At 44.2% G+C, this 20,956-nt stretch overlaps 1 protein-coding gene across 3 annotated transcripts in view; it reads left to right on the plus strand.

The window, feature by feature from the left end:
* LRRK1 (leucine rich repeat kinase 1) overlaps positions 1-20,956 on the plus strand; it is a 61,430-nt gene that overhangs the window by 11,455 nt on the left and 29,019 nt on the right. For all 3 annotated transcript variants that reach the window (XM_015873417.2, XM_015873416.2, XM_015873418.2), the window contains 11 exons: positions 4,283-4,446; positions 5,183-5,354; positions 5,896-6,075; positions 6,707-6,855; positions 12,635-12,861; positions 13,339-13,466; positions 13,730-13,893; positions 14,591-14,728; positions 16,396-16,508; positions 17,643-17,719; positions 20,646-20,775. In XM_015873417.2, the coding sequence (XP_015728903.1) occupies positions 4,283-4,446; positions 5,183-5,354; positions 5,896-6,075; positions 6,707-6,855; positions 12,635-12,861; positions 13,339-13,466; positions 13,730-13,893; positions 14,591-14,728; positions 16,396-16,508; positions 17,643-17,719; positions 20,646-20,775 (1,642 nt within the window). The remainder of the gene's footprint in view (positions 1-4,282; positions 4,447-5,182; positions 5,355-5,895; positions 6,076-6,706; positions 6,856-12,634; positions 12,862-13,338; positions 13,467-13,729; positions 13,894-14,590; positions 14,729-16,395; positions 16,509-17,642; positions 17,720-20,645; positions 20,776-20,956) is intronic.

The raw sequence follows: 20,956 nt of genomic DNA on the forward strand, positions 1-20,956 counted from the left end.
TTTCACCGTAATGGGGCATAGGGATGAAAATAACTGTCAAGGCTAAAATGCGGTGGTTAATTCAGACAAAGCAGCAGCCAGCCAGCTGACGGCGTGATGCACAGTGGCCACTGCAAGAGCTGTCAGTGCTGGAGCAGATGTGGGTGGCTGACAGTCCAAGGAATTAATAGCTTAATTGAGCATCGCTGAATGGGAGGCTGTGTTAAAGCCATCGTCTCTATTCGCTTCTGGCTCTGGGAATACCTGCACAAATTATGACAAGGTCAGTAGCAGTTTTAAAGTCTTTCTGTTATTGTAAGTCTGGATTGGAGTAAGGTAGATCTCTTCCCAGTTTTATCCTGTGTTAAGCATCTCATTTGTATCTTTGATAAATAAAAATATCACTCGCCCAAAACACCAACCTTATCAAAGGAACTAATGTAGTACTTAGAACCTGGGAGGGGTTATGTGCCAAAGGCAGGAATGCAGTGATTTGGGACATAAAGGTAACAGTAATCTATATGTAGACTGTTGTTCAGTTAAGCAGCTGTTTGCTGATTCACAGCATCACCTGCAAGCCCTTACCTCTTTACAGGTGATGGCATATTGTAAATCTAGAAATGTTAGGTCTTTCTTCCACCTGTTTTAATGACAAGGCCTGAGACAGGAGGTAGCTGCATCCATCCCTAGCATTGTCATGATGCCTTTAGTTATTCATTAGACCTCGTTTTGTTTCATTTCTTGCAGCACAGTCTTCTCATCTTTAAGTTGATGCTGCTGTAGTATTTGAACAGCAATACAGTAACGCTGCTTTCCTATTGATCACCGCTGCTTCCATTTTAATCTGTTTGATAGAAAACTAGTCTTAGCTTTTGCAAAAGGTTGTTTCTCCAAAGGCGAACTTACTAACTGCTCCCAAAGAATCAGACACCAGACATGCTCTTGATTTCAGAGTTAGTTGCTGTAGTGCAGGCTGCTGAGTGATGTGGTGAGTAGATGAAGGAAGATGCTTCTTGTTTAAGTTAATCCCCTCAATTATCCTTTACAAATAGGGCTTGGTTTGCTTACAGTCATTGGTAGAAAGCAAGCAAAGAAGCTGTGAATCTATGGAGAATTTAAATAGATGTGGAGATTAGGGACTGAATAGTGAACCCCGTAGTCTTATCATCATGGAAATTCAGATGTGTTAGAGAAGTGAGCACAAGTATCCTGCTTCAGTTCAAATCAGCTGCCTTTATCTGCTTCCCTAATGCAGCCTCAGGAGTAAGGAGGGTGCAGATTTGGTCCCATAGCTTTAAAGCATCCCATGCCAACACAGGAACTCTGCTTTATGGCTGATTCAGCAAAAATTAAAGGAAATCACAGCAGGTGTGCAAGAGCTTCTGGAATCTCTGGTAGCCTTTTATTACAGAAATACCCAAGAAGTGCTGATACAATATCATAACTTACTATACCGTGTGCATCGTCAAATGTTAATGTTGACCCTACTGAGCAAAGTGTGAAGCTGTTTCCTAAACCTGCACAAGTCCAAGAATTAGGAAGAGCTTATTACAGCTTGGAATTATCTCAATTGCAAGGTATTTTTGCATTGAAGATCTTTCATGCCTCCTGGCCTCATGTCATCTGTGGGAGGTCAGTTTGCTCTGCATGATACAACCATAGGAGCTTTGCTGACAGCTACATAACAAACATCAATGATGAGCAGCATTGTCTTTCTGCCAGCAGTACTTAAATATATCAAACAATAGAAGTGCTCAGATCACTTAGATTCAGTGAAGCTTTTAGTGACATTTACATGCCGGACATTCCTGTGTATCCTCACTAGTAACTTTTGGTTAGATCAATGAAAAGTTCTTATTTGCCTAAGGCAAGGCTCACATTTCATGTTGGAACCAAAATATACCATATTGAAGACTTTGCCAGCTAACTCTGAGATCACATAACCTCCAAGGAACAGCCATTTGTGCCTGCAGAAGTGGCCAGAAGTTGGCCAAGGGTGATGACCAGCCCATGTTCTCCAAGCAGTGATGCTGTTAGTAGCTGCTACAACTACACCATCACACTGGAAAGGGCTTAAAGAAGTTCTGAAGGGGCCAGAAGTGTAAGAGGAAGCATGATGCATCTGCCAAGTGTTTTCATGAAGCAGTCGTTGGGTAAAACAGAAGCGATCTTGGTATTAGGTTTAGCCCAACGAGTTCCTTCTTCCCTCAGTCACGGTAGAAATATTGTCTCATTTTTTCAGCTTCTGCATAATTTCTTTGGAAATACAGAGTCATTACTCACAAATTACTTAACAATGGGCATGTTTGGAAGAGGGAGTCAGAACCGTGAAGTGTGAATGCAGTGGAAATGTGCCTGTGTGCCTGGGATTGGTTCCAGGTGTGGCTCTTGAGTGATAGTCTCCAAAGGTTAAGGCCAAGAGGAGGCAGAACCAGTCCTTCCTTTCAGCATTTATCTTTAGGAACTAGCTTAAAATTGTTGAGCTCTATCAGCCCTGCTCTGCAGCACTTCCTGCTCAGCTCTCCAGCTGTTTTGGATCTCTGATGTTGAGGCATTCTTTCCTCCAAGGGGAAATCCAGTTCTTCTCTCCAGGCTCAGGATTTCATCACAGGCTGCTGAGTGCATTGAGGCGGTGTCTCAAAGTCGCTGCAGTGTTTGCTTGCATCTTTACTTTACTTAGGCCAGTTCTGAATTGTAGGGTTGGAGAACACTTAGGCTTTCAAGTTCTCTTTTTTTATCACCTTTGAACGGTTGCCTGCATGGGAACCATTTACATTTCCTACTTTGTTGTCTTTTGAAAAGGAGAATTAAAACATAACCAAAATGCATAGAGGTCCATTGCAGGTCTGCTCCGTGGAGCAAACGCTGGATGATTTATTTTCCCATGTACTCCCTTAAACTACAGAATAATGAAGCATCGAAGGCGCTGCACCCATTGCATGAACTCCAAGCTGCTGTTTATTGTGCTGTTATTTAACATTGCATCCATCTTCCTGCTCTCTGTCCTTCACACGTCCTGCATCATCTGAGCAAAGTTATTGATGTGGGCACATCTTAATGGCATGAATCTCTGGAGCTGTCTCCGATGTCTGGGTGATCTGAGCTTGGTTTAAATAATTGATGAGAGCTGTTAGTCAGAACGTATTGGTGATTTCAGACTGCATTATTCAAAGGTATTTACTGACAGTTATGTGTTGGTCCAAATTTACTTCTTTTTTTCAGACTGCATTAAACTAAGCCCCTGTGTGAGCACCCATTAACTCATGGAAATCTGTGGGCTTGAAGGTCTTGGTTTAACCAATTGTAAATAAGCAATAATGTTTCAATAGGAGGAAAAAAAGGAATATGAAATAGTCTATTTTCAAGTGAAAATGGATTCGGTTCTCTGTCCTACATGTATCTGTTTGTGCTTCTCAGTGCAGTCAGGTTGACGTCTCCTTTCCAGGCTCATAGGCCCCTGTGCTGGGTACTGGGAGGATCCATGGGGAAGGAGCATCACGATCCAGGAGGTTTTGCAGCCTCAGTGTGTGAATGAGAACAGGGGGATCCAGGCCCAGGAGATCAGTGCCTGAATCAGGAGTGGAGCTGAACATCTTGCTGTTAACTTGGTGGCTTTCCTGCTGAAATGCGTTCCTCATAGTTGGAGTGGGGGACAATGTTTTCATGGCTGGCTCTGTTAGCCACTGCAAGCATCTCCTCTAATGGTTTGAAGCTTTTAATCTTTGACTTGTAAGAACTGTTCTGGCTCCTAGCAGCATTAAAAAAAAGAACAAGTCTAGCCTAAGAGACTCACCAAGACTGACCAAGGTGGCATCCTGTGTAATCTTTTGCTCTGTCTTCCCAGAGTAAGATTTCTTTCAGTGTCTTTCCTTTCATTGTAACTGTATAAATCTCTGGAGGGAAGTGCTGGAGGAGTACAGTGGGGATCTATTTTGTAAGCTCTTCCCTCCTCCTGTTCCTATACCAGAGGGCTGAATGTGTGGGCTGCAGTGGAGCATCCATGCCCACATGAGCACACACACCTTCCTTTGGAAACCACCTCTGGGAGCAGTTGGGGAACTCACCATCCCTTTCAGTTTCATGTCCCTTCTGGAAAGTACTGTGGCATACAATCACTTTCCTATACCAGACAACTTAGCGTCAACTTTTTTTTTCTCCTCTGTTTAAAAAATCATGTGTGGTAAATATCCCACTGAAAATAACTCGCCACTTTTTGCATTGCCAGAATGCATTAGTGTTGCAGCTGTGCTTGAGTAGTGCACAAGGACTTCTTCATGATGCTTCTCTTCTATTTTTGCTATAGGAACTGTGGGCATGGGTGGCAAACAGTCCACAGTCGGCGAGGTCTCCATAAATCAGACACCTGTGACAGAGAGCATTCAGGCTGCTTACAAAGCTGGAGACGCCGCTAAAGCCCAAGAGCTGATTAAGTTGTCATGTGAGGAGGCTGCACTGCAGGTGGAAAAGGTAGGGTTGGCTCATTGCTCTTTCTCAAACCTTTTTGGCCGTGGAAGCACTGATAAGAAAGATGAGATGAACCTCAGGGGAGAGTATATGTAGCAACAGCATCAAGGACTGGAACCGCAGGGGAGAAATCCTATCCACATTGAAACGAATGGTAGAGCTGAGGTCAGTATTGCACACCACACTGTTAGTTTGTTGGGTATGTGTGGGTGTGTTGGCTTTGTCAGGTGCAGAGAGTCCTGGGCTTTTCTGCCTGCTCTCCTAATGCACGGCAGCTCTGATTCAGAGGCTGTGTTACCACCTGAAAACAGCACTGACCTCCAGCTAATGTGCCCTGCTTTTCAGGTGCATAACTTGATCTCTAAGGGATGTACAGCACCTTGTGTTGTCAGGATGCTGGTAGACAGCAGGCAGAGCCCTTGCAAGCTGCTTGAGCATGCAACCCAGTCCTACATGCAGTAAGAGCACAAAGTGCCTTCAGTGCTTTTGCACTGAAATCATTCAGGAAACAAAAAACAAGCAAAACCAGCAAATTAATCTAATTGCTTAACGCAGCAGTAACAATTATAGTGACTATTATTGTTTACGATGTTCTCAGTAAACCATAGTGACAGTATGTACACAACTGCATGAGGACAAATAAATACAGAGCTCTAGAACTGCTGTCTTTCTCTGCTTGCTCCCTTCACAGAGATGCAAAGAAAAACCAGAGTTTGTTTTGGTGTCTTTTCTTTACCAGTGTCAGCTTTTAGGTATTGCAGCAGCATATGGAGATCTGCAGGCAGTGAGGTATTTACTGAAGGAAGCATTAGTGGTGTTACCAACTGAACCTAATGATGACAACGCAGCTGTGGTGGCCACCTATTTTGGACATAGGGATGTTGTGAAAGAACTGCTGGATTCCCTGCGTGGTGAGACTATTGGATTAACTTTCCCTTTCACTTGGTGTCTGTTTGCTATGGCTTCGAGCAGATATTTGTTTTTATCCCATCCATTGAAAGATGAGGGAACGCAGCCGTGGAGGGATCCAATCTCTGCTGTGTTTTAAGAGAACTTTATCCATGGGAGAAAAAGATGTGAATAAAAACACTCTGTGTTTCCAAAGATGCCATTTAGGCAGTTCATTCCCATTAGCTCTTACAGCTGGATGATGCCCCAGAACACAGAGAAATTGTGGGATTGTGTTTGGGTCACCCGTTGCTCTCATCACTGCAGGCTTTGCAGCTGCTTCACACAGGGACCCCCAGTGGGAGGGTTGTTTGTAGGTCCTCTACAATGCCTACAACTTTCAGATGTTATGCAAGACTTCAGTGTTGGGATGGGCTGCTCAGGGAGGTGGTGGAGTCACCGACCTTGGAGCATCAGGCCTTTTCACAGCTGCTATTTGTGGATGAGTCTGGCACCTTACAAGCCAGTGGCATCAACTGAGTCAATGCCTTATCTTCTTGCTAGGTCCCAATACTTGCCAACAGCTCCTGAACTGGATGCTGGCCATCGCCTGCCAGCAGGGACATTTGGACATAGTGAAACTCCTAATTCGTGCATACAGTGCTGACCCCGAGAGCTGTGCTGTCAGGAGGAATGAGTTTCCAGTTCTTATACGATTGCCTCTGTATGCTGCTATAAAGGCAGGTATGTATTTGCATGCCTCAAAGCTTTATCCCTCTTCTGCAGAGTCTTTCAAGGAATAGGCTGAGTCGTTCCAACCTGGGAACACTATTAGTGTGGGCTGGCTCGTCTGGGATTGTTCTGGATTTCCAGCAAGATGAATTAAAACAGAATTGGCTCTGAACTGTTTGACTTAGCCAAACTGAAGTCAGGGCCTTTCTTAGTGAGATTACTGCAAAAGCTGAGAGACTGAACTTTCCTCATTAATTTTAAACTCCTGGGGAAAGGACCCTCCAAAAATAGAATACTTTCAAGCAAAAGCATTTCTGATATGGATATGGTGGCACACAGGCTTGATTTAGGCTGAATAATTTACACTTCAAAGCATAACTGTGTGTGTAATTTAACAAGACTGGGGGAGGGGGAGGAAAGAGGAGTAAAGAGGAGTAAAGAAATGGAGCTTGGGCCTTTGGTGTCTCAGTTGGACTAAACTGAGTCTTATCAGTGGAGGAAATAGTCTATATACTCAGTTCCCTTTTTGCACACCCCCGTGGGTTTTTTCAGAAGTGGTTATTTCCCAGGATTTCTGTTCAGCTCTGTGTTGATTTGTTTGCTTGAGAAGCAGAGAACACACAAATCTGTCTTCTCTCCAAAGGGAATGAAGATGTGGCTGTGTTCTTACTGCGGAATGGGGCTTTCTTTTGTTCCTACATCCTGATGGACAGTCCTGAATCCAGCAAGCACCTTCTGAGGAAGTACTTCATTGAGACCAGCCCGCTACCAGGTAGTGCTCCAGCAAAAACAGTAAGTAGCCATTTATCTATCTGAAGAGATGTTCTTTCGAAGGAGCACCGTGCTAATAATTGATGTCTGTGCACTATGTGGCTGGTGGTGGTTCCTCTCAGCTGAAAGCCTTGTGGTTTGCCACCCATTTAGAGCACAAGCTGTGAAGGTGGCTGTCGTGTCAGTGATGGATTGGAAGGTGTAAACCATTAGGCCACACCAAGATGCTGTGTGGCACCTTGCTCTTGGCTGTTTTAGCACTGATGTTTGAACCAGGCTTCTGCTGTGAAAAGGAATCATTGACTTTGCTCCAAGTCTTACAGAGAAATAAGCACTGCTGTGGGGTTCTCTGTGATCCTGGGTAAATCATTCATTAGGCTTCTGTGGTGAATCCTGGTTATGAGTTCTGTGCTGCAAGGAGTGTTAGCATGGCAGTGATAGCTGAGTGCATCAATCCTTCTCTTGCCTCGGGTCTCTTAGCTCAGATACAGCACATACAGACAGGCTCTGTGACTTTGTGTTAGCTGGAGCAAGCTCACATCTGTTATCTGTGTATTTCTTCCATCTCCAAATCTTAATCAGTAAAAGTTGACTGTAGCCTTTACTATCACTCACTGAGGGCATCTCAGCTTTCTGGAGCAGCATTGTGAGCGTTGTGTTTGATCAGATGACGTTTGTGATGGGAAAAGAAATCAAAGGCATTTTAGGTTGACAAGATCTTTGGACAGCTTAGTCACTGATGGCATTTTGACTGTTTGGGGAATAAATTTGCATCTGTTTCTTCCACTACAAAATGTGGAAATTCTTGCATCATAACTGTTGGAAGGATTAATGAATATTAATGGTGTAGTAGCCCACCATTTAGTTATCAGACATCTTCCATTTTCCTCTTCAACTTATAGATGAGCTGAAGTTGAATAGGAGCATCAGAGCTCCGAGTTAAGGGAAATTTTGGGACTGAGGTTCTGACTGCATTAATCCTGCTGCCATTTGAGTATCTGCTTGCACTGCTAGTGGGGTTGTGGGGTGTTGATTTTGCTTTGGTGTCCAGTAAAACTAAGCAGAGAGATTCTTGTAGCATTCCAAGCTTTTCTGTTCTCTCTTTCCCTGCCAACACTGTCTTGCTGGATTCCAGACAGCACTGCAAATGGTGGGGACTACAGTCCACATATGTGACCTTGACTTAAGTTGGGTTCAATCATGAGGTTTAGATCCCTTCCTATGTCGTTCTAAGTTTTAATGACAGATAGACAAAAGGAAGCTAAATCCAAGATGTTTCTAGACAGAAGTTGATCAAACTGCATGCCTGTTTAGAAGGAAAACAGAGTCCTACTAATGAGATAATTCAGCTTGAATAAACTTCGGAATAAACGTTTGAATCATAAGGGAGAGATCTGTTTTCCATGTGAACTCGCTGGCAATATTTAACTTTGCTGCTGTAAAAAATGACTCAGCCTTGCTCTTGTCACACCCTGAGCAAAGAAGCCTTAAAACATCAGCTAATTGCTAGAAGATCTTGGTTTGAAAAAAAAAAAAAAGAAAAAAAAAAAAGGAAAGAATAAAAAATCATTAAAGAAACAGGCACTCAGCAACTTGACCTGGATTCTTCTAAAGGCTGTTTACTTGCAACACGTTACAGATTCAGGCTTTTCCCTTTGGTCCAAATTCAGGAAGATTTGACCTAGTTTGCCTGCAGAGCTCAGCTCTCTGGGAAGTGACGGTCACATACTTCTATGACTTCTTTAAAGTCAGACTTTAGTGGCAGTTGCAGACTGATAGAGCTCATCCATGTCAGTCTTTCCAAGCGAGTGCTGCGATGCGTTCTGCAGTGGGAGGAAGCAAAAGGATCATGTAGAAGCAGCGGTTTGCCTGGCAACCAGCTGGACGGCAGCAGCCTCCTCTAGGACAGGGCAGGCTGAGCATTGGGTTTGAAAGGACTCATCCTATCTGTGCTATCTCTGAGGGAAAACACTGCACGGTTGAGCTCCAGTTGGTTTTGCAGCAGTGCACGCTACCAACTATGCGTAAAATGTGGTTGGAGAGCCTTCCAGGCTGCTCTCATGCTCTGTATGTTGCTGTCCTTCCTGAGGCGAGAGAACATCTCATTTTTCTACTATTTACTTATTTATTTATTTTCCCTTGTTGTATTTTTAACCCCATACCAACCCACTGTCTTTCTAAACACACTGGAACAGGTTGCCCAAGGAGGCTGTGGATGCCCCATTCAAGGCCAGGCTGGATGTGGCTCTGGGCAGCCTGGGCTGCTGGTTGGTGACCCTGCACACAGCAGGGGGTTGGAACAGGATGATCACTGTGGTCCTTTTCAACTCAGGCCATTCTGTGATTCTATCATTCTACTATTCTAAGCGGGAGAAGTGCTCCATTTTTACAGGAACAGGTAGCAAATGCAGAAAATTCCCCCTGCTCCATGCAGATTCCAGGCTTTGATATGTGTGTTGTAAGCATGAGGATATTTAACTTTCCAGTGTGTGCAGTGGTCGATTTTTTTGCTTTTCCATTACGGGCTGGAAAAGAGCTTAAACTGCTGCATTTACTCAAGGGAGTGTTTTGCCAGGATTTTTGGCATGGAAGCGTTGTGTGTGTGTCTGTGTGTGTGTGTGAACCTCCAATTTCTTGATCCACTGCCTGACTAATCTCAGTTACCGTCAATAAAGAAATCTGCAGCAGTTCCACTCGGGGTTCACAACAGCGTTATTGATGGAGGAATTAGATCACCACCCTCTGGATATCCTGCCTGCAGCAAGACAGAGATTCTGGTGGTGCGGATGATGTCAGCTGGGAGAAATGCACAACAGCCTTTTTTAATCACCTTACCAAACAGCCTCAAATTGAAGTAAGCTTTTTGGTGTTTTGTATTTGGAGTTCATTGTTTGCCCAGAAGCAGTGGGGTTTCTTGCTCCTGCACAATTTCCCATCCCTTGCATCCCCTGACATAACTGCAATAGAAGATTTCCATTCAGTTTGCAAGACTCAAATTGAGAAGTTATTACCTTGGCAGGAGAGAGGAGTCTACAGAGGTTGTTCTGGTCCTGCTGAATATGCTCAGGAGCCAAACAGTGTCTCTGTCTGCTTTGGGCTTGGAGCCCACCAGCCAAACCATGGAGGACTGAGCTGATTCTGCAGGTTCAGCATTGCAGCCCTTTGGCATCTGGAAGTCAGTGGCGATGGTTGGGTTGGGGTGGAAGTCCCCTCTCTTCATGGCATTGCTGTCAGACTGTCTTTCACATAATTACATTTTCACCCCAGTGAGTGCAGAGCCAAGTGGATCCATAATATTCCTCCCCTGACATGGGGATTCAGACACCAAGGTTTGGTGTTCTGTCCCTAAGTAAGATGAAGGAGCTTGGCTGGTGCTCTGGTTTGCAGAGAAACATGGACACCAACCCCACAGCGTGCTGAATTTCATGATCTTGTCTGGTTTTAGGAGATGCTGTGTGAACTCTGCAGTTATCTTTCTATCACATTAGATGCCCTGAAGCCAGGACTGCATTTTTGAAGTAAATGATACGTGTAATCTAAATGCAAAGTAGAGATTAGTATCAGAGAAGCAGCCTCCTGGTCCTGTTTGCACCCGCTGAAAGCAAGCTGTGTATCTTCATATTACTGCATTGGTTGGTCTGCTCAAGGACAAGTTCTTTTTTTGTGCTAAAATAAGAACGTGGACCTGCATAGGGAGCATCCTCTTGAAATGGGGCAGGAACTGAGAGAAGGGATAAACACAAAGAGTCCTCTTTAAAAAAGAAATAAAGAATTCTTTATTGTAACTCTGTTGGGAGCAGTTTGAGCAGAAAGGAGAAACGTGGCAGTTGGGGTTGGCAATTAATGGGAACGTTTCCTCCAGACTCTTGGCTGTAATTCTGCATCTTGCTTTTTCATGTATAGGTAAATATGTGAATAGTTCAATGGCATGGATGCTCTGGTCGTGCTCTGCTGGTGATCACAGAACATAAGCGATGGTCTGATAGAGAGGGTGAGATGAATCCACCTTCCTTCAGCCCTCGGTGCTGCCAGCAGTTAAAACTCAGTTCCAAACCCTGTGTGTCTTGACCATGGTGTGGGGAAATGGGAAGTCCCTTACTTGCTAGCAGTTGTTTTCAAGACCACAGAGATGTCTGGAACCGCTGCCTAAAAGCTTGGATTTTCCCGTACTCACTGTGGTTTATCCCGCCTCCATCTTGGCTGGATCTCAGCGTAGCTTTTGACAAAAACAGTCTGCATTCCTGGAAGGAGCAGAGCAGGATGGAGTGTGCTCTGCCAGCCGAGGTCAGTTGTTAAAAGTGGTGAATTCTCCATTAAAGCATCTCTCACGTCCCTCAGAAAACTGCTTGTATTCTTCTTTCAGTACCTGGATCTCTTGCACCTTCCTTCTAGCTGGAGTGCGTCTGTTCCTGGTGGCCTCAGTTGGGAGCTCAACCAGCTCATCCTGGCATCCCTCCTGAAGCATGGGGTAGCTAGAAGTGGCTCTCTTTACAGCATAAATCACACATGATTGCTGTCCAGGGGTGTAAACTTGCCCACCTCTGGGTTTTTACAACTGAGAGAAAATGGCATACAAAATTTTAAGCAGGTCTCTGCCTTGGTTTCCCCAGTGATACCATGGGCACAGTACTTCCATTCGTATCTGTTGGGCCATCCTGAGGTTTTGCTGTGAACCTTTGAGAAGCATCATGTCTTAGTAATGCAGTAATACAATTATTTTTGATTTCTAAAAGGTACAACTTTTAACCTTTCATTGCATCTTCCTAGATATTAAACCGTGCAGCCTCCATTACCTGGAGTTTTGAGTCACAAGAAGGCATCTGCAGCACACCTTTCTTTCCCTTTCCCAAATGTATTCCTTTTCATTTCAAACTTAGGGTTAAAAAGAGCTTATGAGTTAAATACTGGAAACTGAAAGCAAATTAAACCTGCTGTCAGGTCCTTGCTGCCTCCTGGTGGTGAATTAACAATTGCTTCATCCAGGCTTCTTTATTGGACAGAGAGATGCTGAAAACACCGAGTTTGCAAAACCATTTTGGGAACAACAGTGTGAAAGTGAGTAGTTTGAAGTGTAGATCTTACTGGAAGACAGTGGGAAGGTTTTGTAAATGAAGGCTTGGTTTGTTTCCTGACATTGATGACTATTACATGTTCACTTTTTCTCCTGTCTTGAGCTGGAGGCTGAAGTAGCTGTGCCTTTCACAACAACTTCTGTTTTTTATTTCCATAAGGGGATAAAACAGCTTCCTCAACTGTCAAAAGCAGCAGAACATTACCCAGAAAGGAGGCAACTGCCAAAATCATACCTCTTAGAATAGAACCTTGCTAAATAACATTCAACAAACTTCTGCTGTTGAGAAGTGCCTCACAACAGGATGTTTGCCTGTCCCAGATGCTCCTTTGCAAAGCCTTATCCTGCCCCACTTGTTCTGGGTTGCTGTTGCTGGAAGTTTACAATGGGGGAGCAGAGCCCGAGGGTCTGTGTGTCGAGCTCTGGGTGGTTCCAGGCCATGGCAGCCCTCCTTTGTGGAGCACACCAGAGGCAGTGTATGGGCCAGGTCCCTGCATGTGCTTGATCGTGGTCTTAGGAGCGAAGTCACTGAGCGACCGTGTAGCACAGGCTGCTGATATCCAGGCGTGACTTCATCTCTGAGTCACTTTAATTCCTAGAAGCAGATTGGAAAGTGAGCACAATGTTTACAGCCTGTTTTGTGATCTGCCAGATTCCCAGTGGTGTAACAGACTGAGAGCAAGCAAGGTTTTACTAATGTGTTTTTTTCTCTTTTCTTGACATATGCAGGCTTTGTGTGTGAACTGGTCAAACCTCAAACTGCCCTGGGTGGATCTGGACTGGCTGATTGATATCTCCTGTCAGATAACAGAGCTTGATCTGTCTGCCAACTGCCTCGTCTCCCTTCCATCTGTGATCCCATGGGGCCTGATGAACCTGAGGAAGCTCAGCCTGGCTGACAATCAGCTGGCAGAGTTACCCAGCGTACAGTCATCCGATGAGATTATATGTACAAGGTGTGTGCTGAATGCCCACAGCAAACTGAGCCCTTACAGAGAGCAGGTGCAAGGAGTTTCTTGGTTGCTTTTCTGCCTGTTGTAAAGTTGAACTTAAGATTTGCCCTTTTCCATTCTCAGCATTACCCAGTTTGTTGTCAGGACAATTGTAGGGAATTTCAGACCTTAATCCTCATTATCTCATACTGCTTCTTGCTGCTCCCCAGTTTTGGTGAGCACTGTTCCTCTGAGAGAAGAATCTTAGCCCTGGGCTGACCCAGATGGATATTTGATGTCTTACTTCAGTTATCCAAACTGTTGTTGTTTCCCTGACAGGGTTAATTTTCTAAATAGAGCTTTTTGCTTTGCTGTGTGATAATGCATTCCAGCTACTTTCCTCCAGACCCAAAGTTGTCCTGATAAAATAGATGTCTATGGCAACAGGAGTCTTGCTAAGCATTTTACTGATGCCTGACCGAGTGTCTTCTGTAATCACAGGTTACTTGAGGTCGATGTATCCAGCAACAAACTTTCTACTCTCCCTTCTGGATTCCTACATCTTAAAAACCTTAAAAAACTCAACGCTGCCAAAAACTATATGGAGAAGTTATTTGACGAGGAAAACAGTACGTACGGTCCCTTGTTGCACTTATGTTTCAAGGCCTGATTTGGGAAGGAGAACCCCAAACTGTTGTTATTACAACTAAAAGCCAGTATTGGCAACAGATGCTTAATGTCTCCAAGTCTTTATCCAAAGTACATGAGAAGGCCTGTTTATTTTTAGTCACTCCCAATATCTTTTGGCTTTTATCTAGCAAATATTCAGCATCTCTCTGGGTCAGAATGCTGTCACGCTTACACAAAGTCTGCAACGCTTTGTGTTTTCTAGCAACTAATTGGATTGGCTTAAGGAAGCTGCAGGAGTTTGACGTCTCTGACAACAGGTTGGTGGAAGTTCCAACGGCTTTTCTATACTGCTTCAAGTCCCTAAACATACTGAATGTTTCCCGAAATCAGCTGAAAGTGTTTCCAGATCCCTGGGCCTGCCCCTTGGTAAGTCACGCTGCTCTGTCAAAGCCACAGGCTGTAAAAGCTGTTGAAACAGTGCGAAAAAGATACACGTTGTGATGCTTAGGAAGCTGTCAGATGCTTTAGGCTAAAGGGGTGTCCTGTTTCTGTAGGAGACCCCCTGCGGGGTTTGCTTTATGAGTTTCAGGGCAGGCCTTTCTGAGGTTCTGCCTCTGCCTTTAAATGTTGATGGCATTGCTGGAAATGTAAAATGTCTTAGATTAATTGTCTTGGTAGCTCATTTGAATGGAAGGGATTTAAGATTGGTTCTTATCAAATGATCAGCCTTCATCCAAAGTTAACTTTGCCCAAACCAAAGTCTTTGTCTGCACATTGCTCATGCTTTGATCCTTATTATTATGTGAAAACGTAATGACAAGACCCTGTTAATGGCAGAACTGGAGGCTTTAGCCAAGAGTTTATCATTGAAAAGCCAATGGGTGCTACTTTCAAAATGGCTTTTGAAATAATTTCTTGCCTAACAAAGAATTTGATCAGCAGTTATGTGAGTGCATCTCCTAAGCAAGCAATATGTGCCTGTACACACGGTAATTTATTTAGATCAAAATACCTGAAGAAATCATCTGGAATCAATGTGTAATTGCCAGCTGACCACCTTCTTTTTTCTTTGAAGAGATAATTACTATTGCTTGGGTGTTTTTTTTTCTTTTCTGCTTTCCAGAAGTGTTGCAAAGCATCCAGAAACTCACTGGAATCCCTACCTGATACATTCACTGTGTTCTGGAAAAATCACCTCCGAGAAGTGGATTTTTCAGAGAATTCACTTAAAGAAGTTCCACCGGGGCTCTTCCAGCTTGAAGTGAGTATCATTTCTTCCCACCTTTGAAAGCTGTGTGTTTGAATGCCCTTGGCCAAGCTGGTTGGCGTCCCTTGTCTTTAGTCTTGTGCAAATAAAGTAATTCTTCCCATCAGAGTTCACAGGGTCCCTTCAGAATTCTTCAGAATTTGTGGCTTTGTAGAGTTTTAAGTTGAAACAAAGCAGAACTTGGGGGTTTCCCTCCAAGGTTTCCTCCTACTGTGTGGATCTCAAGGTCACGTAGACAGGAATAGGTTATTATTTGTGCAGCTCTTGCACTGCTGGCCTCTGTGGGAGTGATGCAGAAGTGATGGTTTGTACCCATGTCCAATTTGGACCTTGGTAGTCTGCTACAAGCAGATCTTGTACAAGTAGCTCTTGATCTTGTTCCCTCAGTTGTTTTTAATGATCCTGGCTGATTTGTGCTTGCTTTCTGGTAACCATTTGTTTTCCATTGGTGTCTCTCCTGGAACTGAATGAATCTTATGGGCTGTTGTCTCCAAAACTTTTCTTTATGCATTAAAATAAGTCCAGTAACTGGGAAACTTAGTTCCAAGCCTAGTAAGCTTCTCTCCCTGGCTGGAATTGGTAAGATGCTGGTCAGCTTTTCCATGTCATGTCATGAGCTGGCTGAGGAATCCTATTCTGGATGCTGTAGTTCCTTGTTTCTGATACCAGAGGCCTCTTTGCGTGCCATGGCAGCAGGTTGGAAGGAAGCTCACTTCTAGAAGCACTCATTCCCTTCTGAAAGGCAGCAAAAATGAAGAAGTTAGAGATGAGAGAGAAGAGGCAATTGCAAAACAAGGACTGGCAATCTCCAGAGTTACAGTCACAAAGAGTCACAGCTAGTTAGAAGTAACTATCTTCCCCCTATGGAGAATCACATAAGCGATCAGAGTTTTACAAGTTCACCAGCCCTTTCTTCTGGTGCTTCCCTCGGCATATTTGCAGTTTTCTGTTTCATTTTGCCTTCTCCGGGTCCCAGCAGGGCCCGGTGCTGCCCCTCTCGTATCACTAGAGGGAGCACATTGCACGGCATATTGCCCCGCAGTGCTGCTGGGTGTCCATCTTTATGTCCCACTGATACCTCCTCCTTTTCCATTCGAGGAAAAGGGATGGCCAAGAGGCCGGCTTCGTGGAACGCTGTTAATCTTCCTTAATGAAGAGGGTCGTAAACCTTTTATATCGTGCGGAGCATATGAAACATTTAATGCACTTGAAGCCTAAGGCTCTGCTAGTAAAACAGGATTTCCATCGGGTATGATTCATTAATACTGCTGTAGTTAGGGCACGAGATAGTTTAGTCTGCTTATCTCCATTTTCATGGGAGCTCTAGTAGCATAGACCTGGTAGGAAATCCTGCATAGATACATACTAACAAAGCAGTTACAAACTTTCCTTGTGTGAAGCAGTTGACATTTTTCATCTTGTGCAACAGATCTAAGCCCGCTCAGACATGAGCTTGCACATGTATGTCCTTACATGGCCTGCTGTGTATATAGATCACACTGTTCTTCTCCATTGGGAAAGTTTTCCTTACTATGAATAAAATGTTCTCCTAAACGGCTTGTTTCCAATTGAATCTATCAATGGAAAGAGGCGTACATCATGTTTCAGTTCTTGTGTGCTTGGGATACTTTTTGTCTTCTAACTACAAGCTGTTTTTATAGGCTTTGGTGTCCCTGAAGTTGCTGGGAAATCACTTAACTGTGTTACCTTCGCAAGATAAGTGGAATTGCAAGCAGCTGAAATCACTGGATCTTTCAAAAAACCAGCTTGGGAAGTAAGTGTTGGTTGCTTTAAAAATACCTAAGAAAACAAAAGCTGAAGAAATAACAGCAAAGCCGAACCTTCTTGTAATGCAGAGGGTGTCAGTAGTGAATTAATTACCTGCATAGAAGGCATTGATATCTGCATACCACGTCTCTAAGTACATTGTGTGTCTGTGACAGTGATGAATTATCCGTTACTGCTTCTTTGGGCACTTAGCACGCTATATCATTTATTAAATGGAGAGATTACTGATAATGGCAGTTTAATTTCAGAGCACGCAAAGATTTCTTTAACCCTGTGTATGGTTCATCACTGCAAATTCCAATTGGTGGAACTGGGAGCGTATCTTAACCATGAAGCATCGGGCTGGACTGTAACATGCAGTTAGTGTGGGAGTGTTGTTTTGGAAAAGATGAAAAATCTTTGTTTTTTACATGGAAGTGTAACCAGCTGCAAGTTTATAGAGTGTAGTGACGTTAATAAGGTCATCCAATATAAAGGTGATATTCTTCTATTTAGCAATTACAGCAGGGATGTTTAGTGTAGAGACTTAAGAGTCCTTAGTCTTCACCAGAATTGCACTTAACTGTGTCATACTTTAATCCTTCTCATCTGGGAGACTGCCCAGCATGTTTTATGGAGTCCCTATGAGTCGCTGTGCCCACTGCTAAAAGGACATTATCATTTTGTGAGTGTCTCTGTGTCTTTCCAGAGTCACGTTGTTGGGTCGTCTTGTCAGCGACTCTCAGCTGGGAGCAGGGAATGGCAGCAGGTCAGTTCTCTAAGGCTGCTCCTGAAGCTTGTTCAGTTTGCTGTTTGACAGGCTACTTAACCTTGACACCCATAAAGCTGCAGGTCAAGTGCTCTCACCCTAGGAGCTGAAAGCGCTGCCTTGCAGAGCTCTGTTCATTTTGCCAGAAGAAAACCATAGAGCCTGGACAAGTGTTGGTGGAGTCTAGCTCTGTGATTGCACAGTGGGTTTCTGTCCTTTCAAAACCAGACAGGAACCTATAAGAGCTGAACTGGGCATCCCACAGCCCCGGGTGGAGTCTCGCTCTGCTCTGGGCATGGAGCTTCAATACAGTTCCCACCTGCCACATCCAAGCTCAGTGTTCCACGCGCTGCCATTCTGTTTTGCTCGCAGGAATGACGAGGGATATAGAACAAAGCGGATTCCCTTTTTCACCACGAGGAGCAGGGTGCGTGGAGGCCCAGAGGCAGGTAAGGGGCATGGCAGAGTAAATGTTGAGCTTGGGCTGAGGGGGATTGGGAAGCAGCAGGAAGCTGTGGAGTTTGGCTGAGGGAAATATGTGTAAATTCAGATGCAACTTTAAGTGTGATGGCATTTAAAGAAAGAGGAAATGTGTTTAGATAAAATGTTCCAACAGCAATGATAGATGAAAAGAATAGGTGAAACCTGTTCATTTCGTGGAGCTTTTATTCATTCCTTGATGATTATTCTTTATAGCCAGAGCACTGATTGGTGTACTGAAAGAAACTTAACCCATAATTAGTCTTATTTCTCTTAGGATCATCTCTGTTGCTGATCATGTAAATGCATATGTTGCCCTGTCTCTTTGAGTTGCACCTGAGGTTTGCAGCAGAGCAGAAGAGATGTCCTGTGTTAGTGCACATGAAATCTCAGAGAGAACAAAGGAGCATTTGAGGATATTTTTATGGCTTCCTGCTCACTGTGGGACTCATCTGCATTTCTTTTTGTTTGTTTGTTTTATTTTAAGTCACTTGGAGAGCATTCTTATTCCCGGCTGCCTGGAGAATGGCTTGCTCTAAAAGCATCTTTGAGAACGCTTTCCTAGTGAGTTCCCCCCCAAAACGTGCTTCTCCATCAATATGAATGGGTAAATCTGGTGAATGCACTAGGTTATAGTAAGGGAAAATGTACAGCTGTGTGAATCGTGCTGATCTGTGGAGTCTGACATCTGTCTTCAGACCTCCTTTGTCAAGTGCTGCGGCAGCATTTCCCAAGGGGAGATAAAGTCAGGAGCAGTGGGCAGAGCTAAAATCAGCTACAGAAGGAACTGCTGCCCTGATGGGAATTTCTGGGTTGCAAACCCAGCATAACTCTTCTGTGTAAGGCTGGAAGGGCTGGACTCTGCATTGGTACCATCTAAAAATCCTTGATAATGGCCTGGTGCAACCCAGAGCTGCCTGAGGTTGCTGCAGGTTGCAGCAGGGCTCGGAGTAGACTACCTGGCTGGTGCCATGTTGAATAGCCACAGAGACAGAGCAAAGCCAGCTCATCATTTTCTCTCTGTTCCTTTGCCAAGTATAGCTTGGTGAGACTACAGGATGTGGCCAGGAATTTAAGGAACATCAAGAGAAAACAGAAGCTGGAATACATCAGCTGCTCACAGAAATCTCCCGGCGAGGTGGAGGGCAGGTTTTCACATGATTTTTTACCAACAAAGCTATTTACTTAAGATTATTTAAAGAAAGTAATTCATGGATGCTCACTATACCTGATTGATCAATCTCAGAATAACTTCTTGCTCACGCACGCGGCATTGGTGGCATTTACTCATCCTAAAATATATTTTCAAGATGGGATTTGTTTTAATTTTTCTAAAGTTCTTTAAAAGAAAATTTGAGCACGAGCCAGAGAAGTCATAAATAACTCATGAATAAATAATTGCACTTCATAAACACCTTGAGCCTGCTTCCAGTATAGTAGAGTCCTTTTCACCTTGGACTCTTTGGTGAATTGAGTATTGCAGCTATTTTGGGTGCTTGCTCCTACGTGTCCAGGAGGGACTAAATCTGTGCCTGGGTACGTGCTGAAGAGGAACAATGACAAGTTTAAGTCCACCGATGAGCTAGAAAGGAAAGAAATGGAATCCATGAAAAAAACCCTGCTGTTCTCTTAAAATAATCCCAGAGATGAATTATTGCTTTTAGAAAACTTAAAGGCAGATTGTGACACCCTGCCTGCACTGAGCCGCCCTGACATGTATGGAGCAGACATCTGCAGACAGTGGGACTCTTTCTCACTTCTTCCTGATCATAGCTCAGGCCTGGAATGCTGTTAAAATGAGAACTGGGAAGTTTCTCCTGTGAAAACCTCTTCCATTTTCTTTCTTTATTTCTTGTTAAATGGAGTTCCAGTTCCTCAAACCTTCTTGGTAAGGGAAGATCTTGGTGGAAGTACAGCTGTGTCCATCCTGGAGGAAGGATGTGCATCAGGTCTTAGAGCTGCTTTTATAGGCTCTGGAGGCAGCAGATGGTGCTGCTTGTTCTTTCCTAATCAGAGGCTCAAAGTCTGCATGTTCTTGTGTGGCCTGATTTTCCTTGACTTTGGGATGCTTCTTGGTAGATGTATGTGACAGTCTTAAGACAGCAATACAATTCATGGCAGCTTTTCATGCCGCTCTCCCTGGAGGTATTTGTGGAGCAAAATGATGCTCTTTGGAACCAGTTGAATTTTCCTTTGTCTGATCCTCCCCAGCAACAGCAAGTCAGCCATGCAATGTCACTGTTATTGCTTGGGTTGCTCCCAAAATAAGCCATATAGAAAGGCAGAAGTTCCATGAGACCTTGCAGTTATAAAACAGAGCAGCAATACAAATGCAAGCTGTACTTTACAGGCAGCATAGGTTAGCAGTCTGTCAGTTGCAAACTGGGTATTCATCTCTGTTGTTCCTGACACAATTTACCCCTATTGCACCAGGTGGCAACATGGAGGCCTGACCATAAATTTAGACCAATTTTGTTTCCTTTTTCAACATAAAGAAAGGGCATTGAGAACCACTTGTGCCTTTGGCATGCTGTTTCACTGCAGGCTGGTAGGCTGGAGTTGGAACAGTTTGCAAGGTGCTACCAGCAATAAGTAACAAAATGCCACATGTGCTCCAAAGTAGTTATCGTGGTAGGCCTGGGGTTCCTCTTTCAGCGCCCTGGTGATGGTCACCTTAAGCATGTGCATGTCTCTGACTTGCAAACACTGAGATGTGAGCGTTGATGTTTGGTCTCTGTTGAAGCCTCCTGGCTTTTCTGCTGTTGCTTTGTGGTGGTTCCTGCCAAGGAACATGACCTCATGTCCTGCCCACAGAGTGAAGGTGAATGTTCTTGGTGCAGAGCCTCGGTGCTTGTTGTGTTTTGAAGGTGCAGTTTGTTTCCTGTCTTGTTTCAGGTCCTTTTGTGGAGTTCCCAGCATTTCTGAGTGATTCTCTGGAAGTCCTTTATCTGAATGACAATCAGCTGGAGTCCGTCCCGCAGTCCGTTTGCCTTCTGAAAGGTTTAACAGAACTTTATTTGGGAAAGTAAGTCCGTGTTCTGGGAATGCTGGGCAGCGTTATTTCCATGTTGTTTTAGTGACCAATCCTCTGTGAAGCCCCACCCCAGATGTCCAGTGCCTTTGAAGTCACAAAGCTGGAAACAGTGAACCCCTTGTTCGAGCCGTGCCCATCATTTGCTTTAGATAAGGGGGAGGCCAGCCTTATG

The sequence above is a fragment of the Coturnix japonica genome, chromosome 10 (genome assembly GCF_001577835.2).
Source record: "Coturnix japonica isolate 7356 chromosome 10, Coturnix japonica 2.1, whole genome shotgun sequence".
Classification (NCBI taxonomy): domain Eukaryota; kingdom Metazoa; phylum Chordata; class Aves; order Galliformes; family Phasianidae; genus Coturnix; species Coturnix japonica.